We start from the raw sequence: 17,576 nt of genomic DNA, 5'->3' as shown, positions 1-17,576 counted from the left end.
TTTAAACACCCAAAGGAAGCTATGGAGATGCAAATATAGTATTTAGAGCAAAGATACACATCGAGTAGATGCTACATATAAAAATCAGTGAATTTAAAGACATAGCAACAGAAACTATGTCAAATAAAGCAAGGAGACAATAACAACTGAAAAAAAAAAGGGGTGTCAATGACCTGTGAAACAATATCATTTGTGTATCTAGAGTTCCAGAAAGGACGGAGGGAGGTGAGATAGAAAAAAAAATGTGAAAAATATGGCGTTAAATTTCCCCAAATTAATGGAAACTATAAATACATATATTGAAGAAGAAATAAAAAGAGAACCAGACCAGGTCATATCAAAATCAAATTGCTAAAAACCAACGATAAAAACAAAACCTTAAAAGCAGCTACAAGAAAAAAAAAGACAGCATACCGAGAAACAAAGATGACAGTATACTTTCCACAGAAACTATGTAAACCACTATTATGATAGTAATATAGTAATAAAAGAAAGTCACCGTCAACCTAGAATTATATACACAGTAAAAATATGTTTCAAGAATAAAAATGAAAAAGAATTTTCACACAAAAGCTAAAAGAATTCATTTCCTTTAGATCTGTACTTAAAGAAATGTTAAAAGGTTTTCAGGTAGAAATATATAATACAATACAGAAATTCGTGTCAAAGCAAAAGAACAAAAGCATAGGAAATGGTAAATACTGAGTAAATATAAAAGACATTTTCCTGACTTTTGGTAAAAGAATAACTGACTATGTAAGTGAAAAACAGTACATTGTGGCATTTATAACATGCAGAATAAAATATATGAAACCAATAACATAAAGGGCTGAAAGCTAAAATAAAAGTATACTGTTGCAGGTTCACAAAATACAATTGAACTGGTGTAATACTGATTCAAGATACATTAGGGTAGTAAAAATGACTTACCTAGTGAATTCTATCAAACATTTAAGGAAAAAATAATACCAAATTTATACATCTCTCCCAAAAAACTGAAGTGGAAAGAATACTTCCCAACTAATCTTAAAAGGCCAGCACTACCCTGATACCAAAATCATATGAAGAGAACATAAGGAAAGATAACAAGAGAGTAATATTCCTCATAAACAAAGATTCCCTCATTTAACATTTTTGTTTAAACAAAATCAAATCCATCAATGCTTTAAAAGGATAATAATACATCATGACCAAGTGAGGTATAAACATTAGAAAATCAATGAAATCCACTACATTAACAGACAAAAGGAAAAAAAAAAACTATGTTATTATCTCAATAGATATCAATGTCATTCAATATCAATAAATGGGTACTTATAACAAATCTCTTTAGCAAACTAGATCCAAAAGAAAACATCCCACTAAATGGTGAAAGACTTAAGGCTCCCCCTTTAAGGTCAAGACAAAGGTGTGGGTTCTCAATATATTTATTAAACATCTTACTGGAAGTTCTAGCCATAGAAATAAGACAAGAAAAGAAAGAAATAGCATCTACACTGGAAAGGAAAAAAGTAAAACTACCTTCATTAACAATTTATCCACACAGGAAAATCCTGAGAAATGTACATAAAAAGCTAATAGAACTAAAAAGTGGAGTAAGGTCATGAGATATAAGATAAATATATATGAAACCAAACATATTTCTATATGCTATCAATGAACACAAGAAAATTAAAATTAAAAAAACAGAAACATCAAAACATAAAATACTTCGGAATAAACTTTAAAAATGTCTAATATGTGAACTCTGAAATTTATAAAGCACTGCTAAGAAAAATTAAAGAATAACTAAATAAATGCAGATATCCTTATGGATTGTAGATTTTAGATTTTTTTAAAAAAAAATGTTAATTGTAGATTTTTTTCTAAGTTGGTAGAGAGATTTAAGGCAATTCCACTCAAAATACTAAAAAAAATTTTCTGTTGAAACGGCTAAGTTTTTTGTAAACTTATATGAAAATACAAAGGATAGAAAATAGCCAAAATAACTATGTAAAAGAATAACAAAGTTGGACAAAAATCATTAACTTATTTCAAGACTTAGTATAAAGCTATTATAATCAAGTCACTGTAGCAATGGCAAAAGGAGAAGCATACAGACCAATGAAACAGAACATAGTCTAATAAACAGACCACATATTTATTGTCAATTGATTTGTGGCAAAGGTGCCAAGGTAATTCAATTTTAAAAAAAAAAGACAATGTTTTCAACAAAAGGTGCTGGAATAACTGTATGGACAAACATCAAAACTGATTCTTCATCTACCCATACTATAAATAAAAATTAACATAAAATTAACTAATTCAAGGTATATGAAATAGATCATATACCTACATGTAAGAGTTCCAACTATAAAATCTCTAGAAAGCATAGGACAAAAATCTTTGTAATCTTGAGTTTAGCAAAGATTTCTTAGGACACAAAATATGAACCATAATAGAGAAAAAAAAAAAAAAACAGATGAAACCAAAATGGAAATAAAAAAATTAAGTGGACTTCCATCAAAATTAAAAATATTTGTTCTTTAAGAGACACCATTAGGAAATGTAAGTACAAGCAGAGCCTATTAGAAAATTTTGCAAGACATATACAATTAAGACTTGTATCCAAAACATATTAAAAAACTCTTCCTTACAACTAAAAAAAAAAAAAAACAACCAATAAACAACTCAAAAAAAATTAAAATTTGAATAGTTCACCTAAAAAGATGCAGTAATGGCAAAAAGCACATGAAATGATGCACAACATCATCAGTCACTGGGGAAATGCAAATTAAAACTACAACAGAATATTATATATACCCACAATAATGACTAAAATTAAGAGACTAGTAATGTCAAGGATTAAGAATACTGAACAGATAGAATTCTTGTTGATTAATGAAGGGAATAGAAAACAATATAACTATTTTGGAAAACAGTTGGGCAGTTTCTCATAAAATTACACTTAGCATACAACCCAAAAAACCCACTCTTGGGTATGTACTCAAGAAGAGAAAACATATCTACACACAAAGACTTGTACCTGAGTATTAGAGCAGCTTTATTCATAACAGTCAAAAAATGGAAATAATCTAAATGCCTATCAATGGCGAATGGAAAAACTATGATATATCCATATAATGGAATATTATTCAGCAATGAAAAGTAAAATCGACTGTATCAATAATATGAATGAATTTCAAAAGTAAAATAAGCCAGTCACAAAAATCTATATTCCCATGATTCCATTTATGAGAAATTCCAAAAAACCACAAACTCTAGCAACAAAGACAGTTCAATGGCTGCCAGAATTCAGGGGTGGTGAGAATGACTGTAGTACAGTTACATGACTGTACACATTTGTCAAAATTCACTGAATTATACAGTTTGAGTTGGTGAATTTCTCTGTGTAAATTATGCCTTAATATAAGTTTTTTTTTAAATTAAAAACAAAAAACTACCTTAAAACCTAAGAATGCAAATCTGCAAAAATATTTCATATTTCAGCAAATATTTTCACCTGGACCACAATATACAGTTAAATAACACTAATGAAATACTTACTCAGGTACTAACAATGCAGGACAGTAAAAGTAAACATATTTTAAACATTTGAAATCATCCATATTACAATTTATTTTTCTTTTCCGGCCACACCTGCAGCATATGGAAGTTCCGGGGCCAGAGACTGAATCTGAGCAGCAACTGCGACCTATGCCACAGCTGTGGAAATGCTGGATTCCTAGCCAGGGATCAAACCTGCACCGCCATGGAGACAATGCTGGATCCTGAACCCACAGTGCCACAGCAGGAATTCCCCATGTTAAAAATTATTTTAAAAGATAAATAGTTCTCAATTCCTTATCAACGTTTCCTACTTCCTAACCCCATGCAATTTTGTATTTTTAATATAATCATGGAATTGGAGAATGAATTATAAATTGAAAGAAATTATTGTTTTCAATTCTGAAAACATAGGCCAAAACTTAAGATAATCCTCTTGTCATTTGTTTTTTAAAAAAAAGGTTTCTAAAGACATAGACAGGAAACCATAAACTACCTAGCTACAAGCCACCAGTGAATGATCTATTAGTTTTAAAACACCCTAAGATGATGATAACCAGAAATATTTGGCAAGCAGGAAAAACTAAAAAATTTACCCAAAGTGCCTCAAGTTTGCCAGCTTCGATTTTTACCTAGGACAGGGCCATGACTAGTAATTGAAAAACAGAATTATTTTATAATTTTGTTTAAATACATAACATTAGATATGCTACAAATCCTTGATACTCTACCTTTCCTGAGGATGGGGGAGAAGGACTAGCACAAGGACTTGGATAACTACTACTGTCTGTAGATTTCACAGAAGATTGGTCAGACCGGTCATCAGTGCTTCGTTTAGGATGTAAAATTCCTCTGTCTTTGTACTTTTGAGGTGGGTGTAGTGCTGGAGATGGAGATTTCATCAATACTCTTGAGTGAGAAGGAAGAAGCAAAAATCAGTCATAAGTTCATAATAGAAAGCAGACTCCATCTCAAGTCAATTTTCCAATGACTATCATTTATGGAACAGGATTTAAAAATGCAATTTCATTCTTCTATTACGTTTAGAGGAAAAAGCTGTACTATTAGGATACAGTTATAGAAACAACAGGTAAAAATACATTTAAAACAATCTATGAAAATCTTTACCTTAATATTAACAAACACCCAAGTATATTTCCCTTACAAAATTCCTAACCTCTTTTATGACACTACAGATGTCCTTAACAATAGTTTTATACTGATATTTAATGACTTTTAATTTTATAAAATTATTTAAATACATCTATGCTAATGACCCTTATCACCCCCTCCATTTCCCTTCACTTTTCATACAATATCTTAAAGCCAAGTAGAATAGATTTTAAAAACATACTAAAAAAAATTACCATATGGTAAAGTGGAAATAACACTGGACTACAGTCAAGAAAGAAAATTTCTAGGATAGCACTAAATTTATAGCTAACTAGGTAGGTGACTCTGGGCAAGTCTTTTAATTTATCTGAGCTTTAATTTCTTATCTGTTAAATGAAGGAATTAAACTAGATAAATGCTAAGAGTCTTCTGTTTTAAAATTTTATGAATAAATGCAGTCAGAAAATCTTTAATTAAAAAAAAAAAGGATATGTCTTAGCGGAACAACCAGACATCAAAAAAAGAAAAGACATTAAGTATTTCCTAAAATAGAGCAATATAAAGTTCGCAGCATCACCTATAAGATATCCTTGTCCAAACACTTGATCTAATATAGCCCTGAGAGCTAACCACCAGTTTCCATAAAATACATAGGGTGTAGCAATAAAAAGAGACAAATTCAGAAAGCAGTACATCTTATAATTCCTGGTTTCCTCAAAAGTCAACAGAGAAACTAACTTCTCTAGATCACAAGAGATTTGAGAAACAGGACACCCTAATACAATGCACGAGTTTTCTTTGGATGTGGTTTCAAATAAATCTATAGTTTGAGAACTGGGGAAATGAATATTTCATCAGGATTGGTAACTCGATTTTGATTACATAGGAAAAAATGCCTCTATTTTTAAGAAATGTATATATAAATACAGAAAGGCAAAATGACATGGTATGTGAGACTGATTTTAAAATATGTAAACAAAAAAGAATCAAAAAAATAACAATTAGGATAGATATAGCAAGTATATGAAAATCTTGGTAAACCACTGAATCTGGAATATGGAGTTCACCTATGGCATATCATTCACTTTGCTGTGTTTAACAATACTTGTAATAAATAAACAAAACAGAAAAGAGTAAAGCCATCAACATTTCATAAACTTCCATAGAGTCTTGCAATTATAATTACTCTGGCTTCAAAACAACTTAAAATAGCTTATCCCCACAATTTGCTTCTCTTTCAATAAATATCTTAGATCCAATATCATTTCTTTCAAAAATAAGATAAAATAGCTAAACTCTAAGCATATTAACAAAAAATATATCATGAATGAAAAACTGAATCATCTGTGAACAAACCAACATTTCAGGTATTTTTCCTCTTGTGAATTTAAGTTCAATGAATTATCAAGTTACACCTATAAAATTCCATAATTCTTACCCTGGTACCTACTTCACCTGAAGATTAGGTAACAGAACTTAACTGAGGGTAACACCTTACTAAAATAAAAACGATGTTTTCAACAGAAACAAATGTTTACTTTTGTGGTTTTCAAGTTGATCCTTCACTCTGTGCTCTATTCTAGCCTTTCTCTCTCTCATGTTGTTTGTCTAAAAATTTCAAACAGGTAGAAAATTTAGGTGTAAACCCACCTAAATTTTCATTTAAGAGGAACAGAGTTCTGATATAGAACTCATTTATAAGAAATACGTTTACCCTCTGTAAATAAGTAAATTATTATTTAGAAAATGAAAGCTAAAAATTGGTCTAATTTTAAGATGAGACATGAGTAGTGTCTTTTTAACAGTTTCTTAAACAAAGTTTCAATAAAATGCTTTTATTAAAAGAAATCAATCTATACCTTGCCATCCTAGAGTAAGAATTCTAACTATAAATACCTTTCCTCTAAGAAGTAATCCCACTAGGTTATAACTTCTCCATTCAAAAATAAATCTTACTCACCCACCTATATCAACTCCAGGCCTTATTTATTAATACTATAAAAAGTCTAATCTGTACCTCACTGTTCAACAGTTAAGAGAATGAAGAGTACAAAGCAATACTTGTAAAAAAAGAAAAATGGTGGATCCTTGTATCACAGGTGAAAAAAATGAATTTATAACATAATCAGTTTCTAAAGCAAAAAATACCACACTTTATAATTTTGACTTTCTTTTGTATTTCTAAATTTTATTAAATGAGCATGTACTATTTTTATAAAGAAAAAAGGAAGGTCTTTCTTTCCTAAAAATGTATGTGTGTAATATGTGTGTGTATATAAACATGTGTATAAACATATAAAAGTTTTCTACAGATAAGTCTAGAAATAACACTACCACATTAACAATTTCTATGTAAATATATTCTAAAAAATCATTGTTCAAGCAAAATTTTAGAACAATCTTTTTAAATAAAAGTGTCGAAGTTCCTGTCATGGCTCAGCGGAAATGAACCTGACTAGTATCCATGAGGACACAGGTTCCACCCCTGGCCTTGCTCAGTGGGTTAAGGATCCGGCATTGCTGTGAGCTCTGGTGTAGGTCGCAGACGCGGCTGGGATCCCAAGTCGCTGTGGCTGTGGTATAGGCCAGTGGCCACAGCTCTGATTCAACCCCTAGCCTGGGAACCTACATACATTGTGGGTACGGTCCTGAAAAGGCAAAAAAAAAAAAAAGAAAAAACTGAAAAAAAACAGTGTCTAGGTAGAAAATGTGTTTTCTACTCTTTTCCTTTCATTTGGCAGTATCTATATCAGAGAAAAAGGTTCGGGTACACACATTATAAGAAGGCTTTCTTAGCAACTGGCTGAATTATTACCAAAATGTAATGTATGAAGAACTTGGAAACCACCATGTATTATTCCTCTTTAACTGACATCTTCACTAATAACATGCCTTTGTGCTTCATTCAAATACGCAAAATCTCTTCAAAAGAAGGTAGATACTACGTAAGTCACCTGATCCTTTAAAAATAATAAGCATCACATATTTTATGTTTCCACTGTTTCTATTTTCAGTTTTTTAACATTCATGAAATCATATTCTTAACACAAGAGACTACTTATATATAGTCAAGACTAGCACTCCAGGCAAGAATGCTGTCTCTGTCATCAATTTTAACAGGGTTAAAAAAATTTTAACTGATATAAAGTAATTTAAATTGATTCTAATATTTTTACAAAATAAATATTTCTGAATCATGGCCAACAATTCATTTTAACCACCATTTTATTACCAAATACATTTTTGGATAAAATAATTCAATATAAGAGCTCTCATCATTATCAACAATCATATAATAAACAAAAAAAACACACCTAATTACCAAATGTTAGAAAGGATAAAAGAATTTAGCTAAACTGTAACAAATTTTACCAAGACATTTATTTACTTTTTCAATATATGTCTCCCCTCAATAAAATGTAAACTCTCTGAAGGAAGAGATTTTGTCTCATACAATGCTATATCCCTCACACCAAGAAAAATAGGCATTCAATGTGTCCCTGAATGAATGAATAAACTATTTTTTTGTAGGAATTCTAGTCAGTGTTCTTGATGTCTAGGTAACACTTTTGGGGAGGCCGTTCTAAATGGCTGTAGTCAATGCTTCTTACAGTAAGGTGGCTAGAAAAGATATTGCTTGACATACATCAACTAAAATAAAAAAAAATGTTGCTATCTTTTTTACAGACCCTGAATTTGTGTATTCTGGAAATTAAACATTTTTGAGTTTTTGCTGACAAAATTTTCCTTGTTAAATAATCAAGACTCCAAGAGCTTGAAATCCTCCATACTATCTAATAATTACAAGAACTATGTTCTAAAAGTAAGAAACTCTTCTCGTTTACTTGTGACCTTTTTATGTACCTTAGACTTAAGAAAGTAATTTTTAAATATTATAAAAGCATGCAATTCTAGGATAACTATTTTCCTAGAGAAAAATACTCATTTTGATAAATACCATAAATTTACCTTTCTGCAATAGTAGACTCATCAGAAAATTCAGTATCTGCTGAACTTTTCCTGCTATTATTAGATCTCCAAGATGATGCCAAAGGAAGTTCTTCTGAAGACATAGGCCTTGGCCTTTGGCCAATCCCAGATGGTTGTTGTAAACCTGCAGCCTGTTCTTCAGTGCTTAAAACAGCTATAATTGCTCTTATGGTAGCTTCATCAACTTGAGACCAAGGTTTGGATGGAGCTCTCATTCGACGTAAAAATAAGCTGTGCCACTTCTGTCTTAGCTGCAGCAATAAACTGGCTGCCTATAATGAGATTGTTTCCTCAGTTCAAGTAGATATAAACAAAATGTCTATCACAGTTGCAAGACAACTATTTATTAGTTAAGGTCTTCAACTGTTTCCAAAGAACATGTTTCACATTTCATATAATTTACCATCAATTTCATTATTTTGTTCCATGAAAGAAATCAAATTTCTTATTTACCATTTTGAGGCAGCACTAAAGACACAAAATCAAATGCAACAGTCCAACGAGAGAGAGAGTAAAAAATGTGGGGTAGAGTGTGATTAATATGGAAAAGAAATAGCAAAGTAAATAAAGAAAAATATATTTAGTTCCATTCATACTTTTATTTTGGTGCCTGAAGAACATCCAAATGCTGATGTTCAGAAGGCAGCTGGATTCACAGGTCCAAAGTTAAGCCTACACTAGAGATACAGATAAGATACACCTGGGAGTAATCAGTGCATAAATGATTACTAAATCTATTCATAGTGGTAAGATTGTGCAGAGACAGTGAGGAGAACAGAGTAAACCATAGACTACTACAGAACATCTAAATTTAAGGCACAAGCACATACAGAAGACTTAGTGAAAGACTCTAAAAAGGAATAATCTCTCTAAAAAGAAGAATAAGGAAAAATTAATGCCATAGAAACTAGTGACAAAGAAACTGGGTCAGGGGTGAGGAGAAAAAAATGGGGATGGGCAGAATTATAGAAAGATGATAAGGGAGTTCCCATCGTGGCTCAGTGGTTAACAAACCCAGCTAGTATCCAAGAGACATGGGTTCGATCCCTGGCCTCGCTCAGTGGTTAAGGATTCGGCATTGCCATAAGCTGTGGGGTAGGTCACAGATGCAGCTCAGATCCCACATTGCCATGGCTGTGATGTAGACGGGCAGCTATAGTCTGATTCGACCCCTAGCCTGGGAACTTCCATATGCCTTGGGTGAGACCCTAAAAAGACAAAAAAAAAATTTGGCCATGCTCTCATATTTGGCACCATTGTCCTTATCATCTTTTTATTTTATAATAAAATAAAATAGAATTTAAAAAACAAAATAAAATAAAATAAAATGAAGGTAAGGACAATAGTGCCAAATATGAAAGAAAGAAAAGTCAAATTTATCAAGGACATCAGGCTGGCTTTGACAATATGGAGGTGACAATACTGACTTTGGTAAGCACAGTTTCAATGAAGTGAAAGATTGATGGGAATGGAAAAGAGACTGCAGAAGGTTAAAGTGATGAAGGGATGGTTTAAAAAAAAAAAAAAGTAAATCTAACCAGTATCAACTTTTCTGTTGACACTGTCCAAAAAAAGAATACATAATTATCTTTAAAAAGTAAAGATGGATTAAGGGAAGGCTTTGTCAAGAAAATTTTTAATTTGGAAGGAAACATTCATCTTTCCTACTTCAGAGATATGTGAAAAGAGAAAACAGAATGAACTCATCTTTCTCTTATAAACAAAGTTATGGAAAAGTTTCTGTGTATCCAACATTCAATTATTTTCTTATATACACAAAAATATTCAAATATTACCATGCTTAAATACTGAGTCACAATTGGGCCTTTCAAATCCTCTATAGGAATAAAACCCAATATGACAGAGAATGTATGAAGGCCCTATGAAAATCAAAAAACAAGCTGTATTCTCTCATACCAAGGGCTCAATACACAAGACATAATTTTCATCACACTATATATCAACTGAATGAAAGAAATTTATCACATTACTAAAAAGCAACTTACCTCTGGCTCTAGTTTGAAACTGAGCCACTCATCAAGTTTTAAAGTTGCCAAATTAGCAGTAGTTCTGTCTTCCATTTCACTATCACTACTGTCATTAGGAATCCCATCCGCTATTTAAATACATATTAAAAGGGAAAAAAAATTTCACTTATGTAATAGAAAAAAAAAGTAAATACAGATATTCTATATTTATACAAATCTTCTTGATATACTAACAATGTGTGTGGAGAATACTCCAAACACAATAGAACACAAATCTCAATATTTATCATTCTTTATTTCTCTACTCAAATTCTAATTTCAAAATTTCTAGAATTTTGTCAAGAATCCTCTTCTCTATACATTCCCTTTAGAAACTTCATTCTCATGTCTTTAATATCATTTACAAGCTGATGACTTCCCAATTTGTATTACCAGTCCAAACATTTTCCCTGAGCTTCAGATGTATAAATCAACTTGGGATTCCTGAGCCATCTCAAATTTAACACGTCTAAAACAAAATCCTTGACTTCTCCCCTACACAACCTGCTCCTCCCAGTTTTCTGAATCTTAAATAAGTGGCAACAATTACTCAGTAAGTTACCACAGCAAAAAACCTGAGAGTTACAGATTCCTCCTTTTCACTCACCAGTCACAGTCAATCCATGAGTTACTAGTACATCCAAAATAATTTTAAATATACTTCTTTCCATATCAGATGCCACCACTGTAGTTGTAAGCCATCATTACCTACCATAAGACCACTGCAAAAGCCTCCTACTTGCCTCCTCTCTTCCATTCTTGCTCCTTCAAGCAATCCATTCTCATAGCCAAAATGATTTTTTTAAACATAAATCACATCATATCACTCCCTTCCTTAAAATCTTCCAATGGCTTCCTCTGCATATTCCTTACAAGTCCATACCTTTCCTTCAACCTTAGCTCATCTCATCTTCCCCTTAATCACTGAAGTCCCAGTCATACATCTTTCTGTAAGATATCATTTCCTAGTCCAGAATCTTGGCCCTTGCCATCTTCTTCTGCCTAGAGCATATTTCTGCATCTTCACGTGGCTGGCTTCTTCTCATACTTTAGGTCTCAGCTTAAATCTCATCTTCTCAGAGAAATTTGTCTAGGTCTCATTCTAAAGCAGGTTACTTCTAAGGCGGCCCTCTTTATTTCCTTCAAAGTACCATGCATATTATTTACTTTTTTGCTATATGTCTACTCCCACTACCATGTAAACTTCTGAAGACAGAAATACTTTGTCTATCTTGGTACATTCTCAACTCCTAGCACAATCCCTGACATACATTAGCTGCCCAATAAATTTTTGCTGAATCACCAAACAGCCAAAAAATGGAAACAATCAAGATGTCCAACTATAAAGGAATATTTTAAATGCATTATATCACTTTAATGTGATAGAATATTTTCTAGCCATTAATATGATATAGTAAAAGTGTTTTTCATATTTTGTAAAGTGAAAATAGAAGAATATAAAATAAGTTATGGGTGAAATTACCTAAAATTATGTAAACATACAGAAAAAATATAAAATATTAAAAAGTATTTGCTTAAGAGTAAAGGGATTATGGGTAACTTTTCCTTTAAACAATTACCTTACCATCCTTTAAATTCAAATGGAAGAAAAAAACAAACTTCCTATCAGCAAGATTAATCAAAAACATACAAATCAGTATTAGGAACCTTAAAAATCAATTTCAGGGACAGTGGTACATTTCAGTATTTTTTAATTAGTCTTACTATGTCAAAAGAGGGCAACTACCATATAAACATTTATAATTTCAAAATTTGTTTAGTTCAGTAAAAAGAAAAAAGTTTTATTTCAAATACATTTTTATTTCCTTCATAATATATTTACCTCGAAAAGATGAAGGTTCCTGAAGAGCATTACTTGCCAGCCTAGCTGGTCCACAGAATACCAAGACAGTGACAGGAGTCACTGCTGAACAACATCTAATATTAGCTATTCTGTGAGCTCTGGTCATTTCATCATAAATAAGCCAATCTGTGGGCAGTGCCTGAATTGCTGCAGCTTGACCATTGGCTGGAGGAATCTATTAGGGAAATAAATTTAAAAAATTGTTAATGCATCACTTAATTTACTGACATTTTTAAAACATAAAATTCTCTTAGTGAAACAGATGATGTATACTAGTACCCAAAAATTAAAGCAAGTCATTTCTCACATAGTTTGTATAATAGAAGTCTTCAGTGCTTAACATGTCACCTCTTCCAACTATAAGATTCAATCAAAATTTTGTCCCACTGCTGAATTGTACATATATAACTAAATATTTTCTTTTTTTCTTTTCTTCTATTTTACTCTGGCCATACCCACAGTATATAGAAGTCCCCGGCCCAGGGACTGAATCTGAGCAACTACAACTTCCGCCACAGCTGTGGCTATGCTAAATCCTTAACCCACTGTGCCAGGCTGGGGATTGAACCTGAGCCACCACAGAGACAACATCAGATTCTTAGCCCACTGCACCACAAAAGGAACTCCACTAATTAATTTCCTAAAGCAGGCTGGTATTTGGAACATTTTTCATTGATCTTCAACTATTTAAATTAGATTAGTTTTACCTCAAGGCCTAAGAGTATTCAAAATGTTTTACCTTTTTATATTGAGGCTGACTGAGAACTGAAGTGGGATGAAACCGTACTTTTTTCTCCTTTGGCCCTGTCAATACTACATTCTCTCTGTCCACATGGACTAAATTAGGATACATGCCTGCAACCAATGCAGCTTTGACAACAGCCCAGTTCTCAGAATTTGTGTTAACATCTCGGATATCACCACCACCTCGCGCTCTAACAAAACCTAGAAAGAGGAAAAAACCACATCGACTTTTTCTATTGTACAAAATATACATCTAAATTTGTGGTTTTTACAAAAAAAAAAAATTTATTACTCATACAAGTTTAATGATATTCAAATTCCACAATACTTCATAAAGTCTCTTCTGAAAAGTTTAAAATATAGAATCAATACTCTAAGAAACTTTAGGTTTATTTAGGCTAAAGTTAGAAGACTCACTGGGGATTTAGGGACTTAAAAAACACATATTCTTATAATAAAGTTCTTCATAAGCTGCTATCAGAATCACAGCTAAATCACAGCTAAAAACCTAAAGTATTCTGCTGAATGGTATTAATAATATTTTGGTTACAATAGACACTAATTCTGAGGTAAAGTCAAATATAGAGTATTCTTGCTTGAGTTTCCAAAGTCCTTCATATGTCCCTGTATTTGAGATAACTCTAAATTCTCTGGTTCATTCCTTATTATGTGGCACTTCAGCTATTCCATGAACCCAGGCTGCAACACTTTTCTTCTGATTATTTCCTCAAAGTACATGCCACTCAAAAAGAAATTTAAAGAGTAATTCTAAAATGAAATAACAGGGAGTTCCCGATGTGGCACAGCGGAAACAAATGCTACTGGGAACCATGAGGTTGCGGGTTCCATCCCTGGCCTCACTCAGTGGGTTAAGAATCCGGCGTTGCTGTGAGCTGTAGTGTAGGTCGCAGACGCGGCTCAGATCTGGCATTGCTGTAGCTGTGATATAGGCTTGCAGCTATAGCTCTGATTGGACCCCTAGCCTGGGATCTTCCATATGGTGCGGTACAGCCCTAAAAAAAAAAAAAAATATATATATATATATATATATATATAAAATAAATAAAATAAAATAACAAAACTTGCATTATCTTAAAAAAATCATATAACTTCAAGTGATTACTAGTTGTTTTATGTTCTAAAACCATAAAGTCCAGCATTCATACCAATCTACTAAAATTTTTATAGTTTCTATTTCATAGAGCTAAATAATTGTTTATTAACAGTGATAAAATATAACAAGTATAATATATAAATTAATTTTTGCCCGCAAATATAAATTGTTCATCACTAGCAGTATCTAAAAGTATTCATGTATTTCTCAACTACGACTTCTGCAATGATTTTTTAATCAGCAAAAAGTTGATGTCATGCAGAAGTATACAAAGCAGTTCATAATCACAAGATATACAATGTGATGATATCATAAAAATAAGATGGCATTACTTAACACTAGAAATACTGCAAGGTATGGGCAGGGTACTCTCAGTATTTTAAATACGTTCTTTGGAGGAAAACTTTACCTGATGCTCTAAGTTGACCAAGCAACTGAGTTCTCATGCCTATGATTATTTCCATCGTAGCTTGTGAAAGAAAATTCTTTTCACAAAAGGCTCGCTCCCATCCATCACTTCGAGCTTTCTGCCATGCCTTTAAAAATATAATTACATAATGAGACACATTTACCAATCACTTCTTAGACAGCAAAGTAAGTGAAAATCACTACATTAACCACTCAAAGTCGATTTTCCTTTATCTAATTATTTTATAAACTCTAAGATAATAAAAAAACAAATGAAACAAATGCACACAGAAAACAGCTAAGATTGTTGAAAGAGGCAGGGAGATAGAAGGGTGGATAAAATGACTGTAGATGGTCAAAATGTACAAACTTCCAATTGTAAGGTATATAAGTCCTGGGGATTTAATGTACAACATGGTGATAATAGTTAATGACACTCTATTTTATACTGGAAAGTTACTAAGAAAGTATATATTTTAATATATCTTTTTTATTGATACAACTGACATACTAGTTTCAGTTATAAAACATAACTCAATATTTGTATATATTGTGAAATAATTGCAGTAAGTCTAGTTAACAGACTAGAAAGATTTAAAAGTTCTCATCACAAGAAAAAAATCTTTAACAATGATGGATGTTAACTATACTTATTGTGGTGATATATACAAATATTGTCACTAGGCTGCAATGTTTTATGTCAATTATATCTAACTTTTGAAAGTAAATAATTTTAAAATAAAATTTAAGACTTAATGATCAAATAAAATTTATCATTAGTTAATTTATACTTAAATTCTATGAAAGCCACCCTTTATAAAACCCCAATGAGAATTAAGTACCAGCTAAGGTAAATGACTACCTACATAAAAATATTTATCTTTACAGATGTGCCTACTAATTTTCCTCCACTAAAGTATGGGTGATTTTCAACTAAGTCATCACAATACCATTTATATATAAGAATAGTGCTACTCTAGGCCTCCAAAAATTACCTTTGCATCAACCTCCTAATCTGAAAATGTTAGGTGGGATTCCTAGAAATCATCTATATGTAGTATAAGAAAGCTCCTCTCTGAAAATGAATTCTCTTGCTTTGGAATATAATTTACAAAATATAATTTACTCTCTCTGCTTTTGAAGGAGCCAAGGAAAACAAAGAACAGACAGGAATGCTACTCCAAATCTCCCTCTAATTATTATCATTCAACATATACACTTAGTACATGCTATCTAATAGGCCCAATTAATAGCAATGTATCAACCACTATTCAATAGTGTCCACAAAAGGGCTTCCAATTTTTTTTAATTGCATATATTGGAAAAATTCTGTAATCCTAGAAAAGAGTACTTTCTGCATAAACAAAAATGTTTTTAATGCACAGACACAGGCTACATTCAAGAAAATTTAAAGATAAACAATGTCTACATGCTAAAGAAATGATACATTCTTTCTTACTTAGGCTTACTCTCCTTATCTTTTCTTTCCCAATTATCATTTTCTTCAACTTCTCATTATTATTATCTTAAAATTTTAAGTGATTTTTGGATTTTGCTTTATAAAATTAAATTCTTAATTTAAAACACGAGATTTAATATAAAAAAATTAAACATAAAATTCAGGATAATCTTTTAAGTTTTTCTTTCAGTTTTGTTCTATATACTTTGAATAATATATAATGTTTCCTAACTAAAATTTTAGAGCATTCCTTGACCAAGATATGATTAAAGACAAGAAATTTGGGTTTATAAAAAGATAAGTATATGTATAAATAAAAATACATACATAAACATATTTCTACAAGGAGAAAACTGAGAAAAAGAAAAGCATGATAATTTAACATTAACAGCAGGAAGATATTTTTCTGTGCTATTAATAAAATGTGACTTTATAATGAAACAAAATTAATTAACCATATCTATTTTTCAATTTGCTACATTTACCCTCAAAATGCGTTCAACCAGAAAATATTTCAAAAATAAAATGACAATAATAGTACCTGGAATGCTCTGAGAAGTGCCATATGGTCACTGAAAGTTCCTGCAGTGAAACGTTTCCTACAAAGCATAGCTGCGCGTTTTTGAGAGGCCTGTGTCGGCAGGACAAAAGGATCTCTATAGGCTAGTGTACAGGCAATTGTAAGGATGGGGTCCAGACACTTTAAAACAACTGCACACAGGACCATTTTACCAAGATGAGGTTCTACCGGCAAGTCAGCCAAATGATAACCAAGTTCAGTGAGATCTTCCCATGCATCCATTGCATCTATTGTCTAAACAAAACGATATAAAATAGAATTTGACGTGACCAAAACCTGTTTAATTAATATTCATATGTAAAAATCCATAAGATATAAGAATGTAAATTTTTTTGCTACCATATCTCATAAAAAATATATTTAGCTTCAAATACATTATTAAAAATGAACTATACCTATTGTTTTACTATTATTACCATGATAGTATTATTTAAAACACATGGTGATTAATACAGTTTTTAAGTGCAAAATTAGTCAAGATGTATTCTCAACTGGTTTAAGTTTCAAGTAAAATTGGTAAAATGAAGCTTTAAGACACAAACCTTAAGCATCTGTACAGCATTTCTTACAATTAAAGCTGGTGGAGGTTCAGGAGCTTTCATAAGGAAATCAGCAATAGGACAATTAACTGGGGCTAACAGCTTGGTATGTAAACAAAGTTCCTGTAAATAAGTACAGCAAATAATTTTGAAACATTGATATTTATAATTTATTTCTTTTAAATCATCAGA

The 17,576-nt window shown here is 31.6% G+C and overlaps 1 protein-coding gene across 2 annotated transcripts in view; it reads right to left on the bottom strand.

Moving 5' to 3' along the window:
• YTHDC2 (YTH N6-methyladenosine RNA binding protein C2) overlaps window positions 1–17,576 on the bottom strand; it is a 64,176-nt gene that overhangs the window by 6,314 nt on the left and 40,286 nt on the right. For both annotated transcript variants that reach the window (XM_047778435.1, XM_047778436.1), the window contains exons 19-26: window positions 17,388–17,507; window positions 16,807–17,079; window positions 14,808–14,934; window positions 13,280–13,485; window positions 12,520–12,715; window positions 10,656–10,765; window positions 8,629–8,921; window positions 4,278–4,455 (exon numbers count right to left, since the gene is read on the bottom strand). In XM_047778435.1, coding sequence (XP_047634391.1) covers window positions 4,278–4,455; window positions 8,629–8,921; window positions 10,656–10,765; window positions 12,520–12,715; window positions 13,280–13,485; window positions 14,808–14,934; window positions 16,807–17,079; window positions 17,388–17,507 — 1,503 coding nt within the window. The remainder of the gene's footprint in view (window positions 1–4,277; window positions 4,456–8,628; window positions 8,922–10,655; window positions 10,766–12,519; window positions 12,716–13,279; window positions 13,486–14,807; window positions 14,935–16,806; window positions 17,080–17,387; window positions 17,508–17,576) is intronic.

This window comes from Phacochoerus africanus, chromosome 4, assembly GCF_016906955.1.
Source record: "Phacochoerus africanus isolate WHEZ1 chromosome 4, ROS_Pafr_v1, whole genome shotgun sequence".
Classification (NCBI taxonomy): Eukaryota; Metazoa; Chordata; class Mammalia; order Artiodactyla; family Suidae; genus Phacochoerus; species Phacochoerus africanus.
Note: the sequence above shows the minus strand (reverse complement) of the source record. Positions and strands in the feature narration are given on the sequence as shown.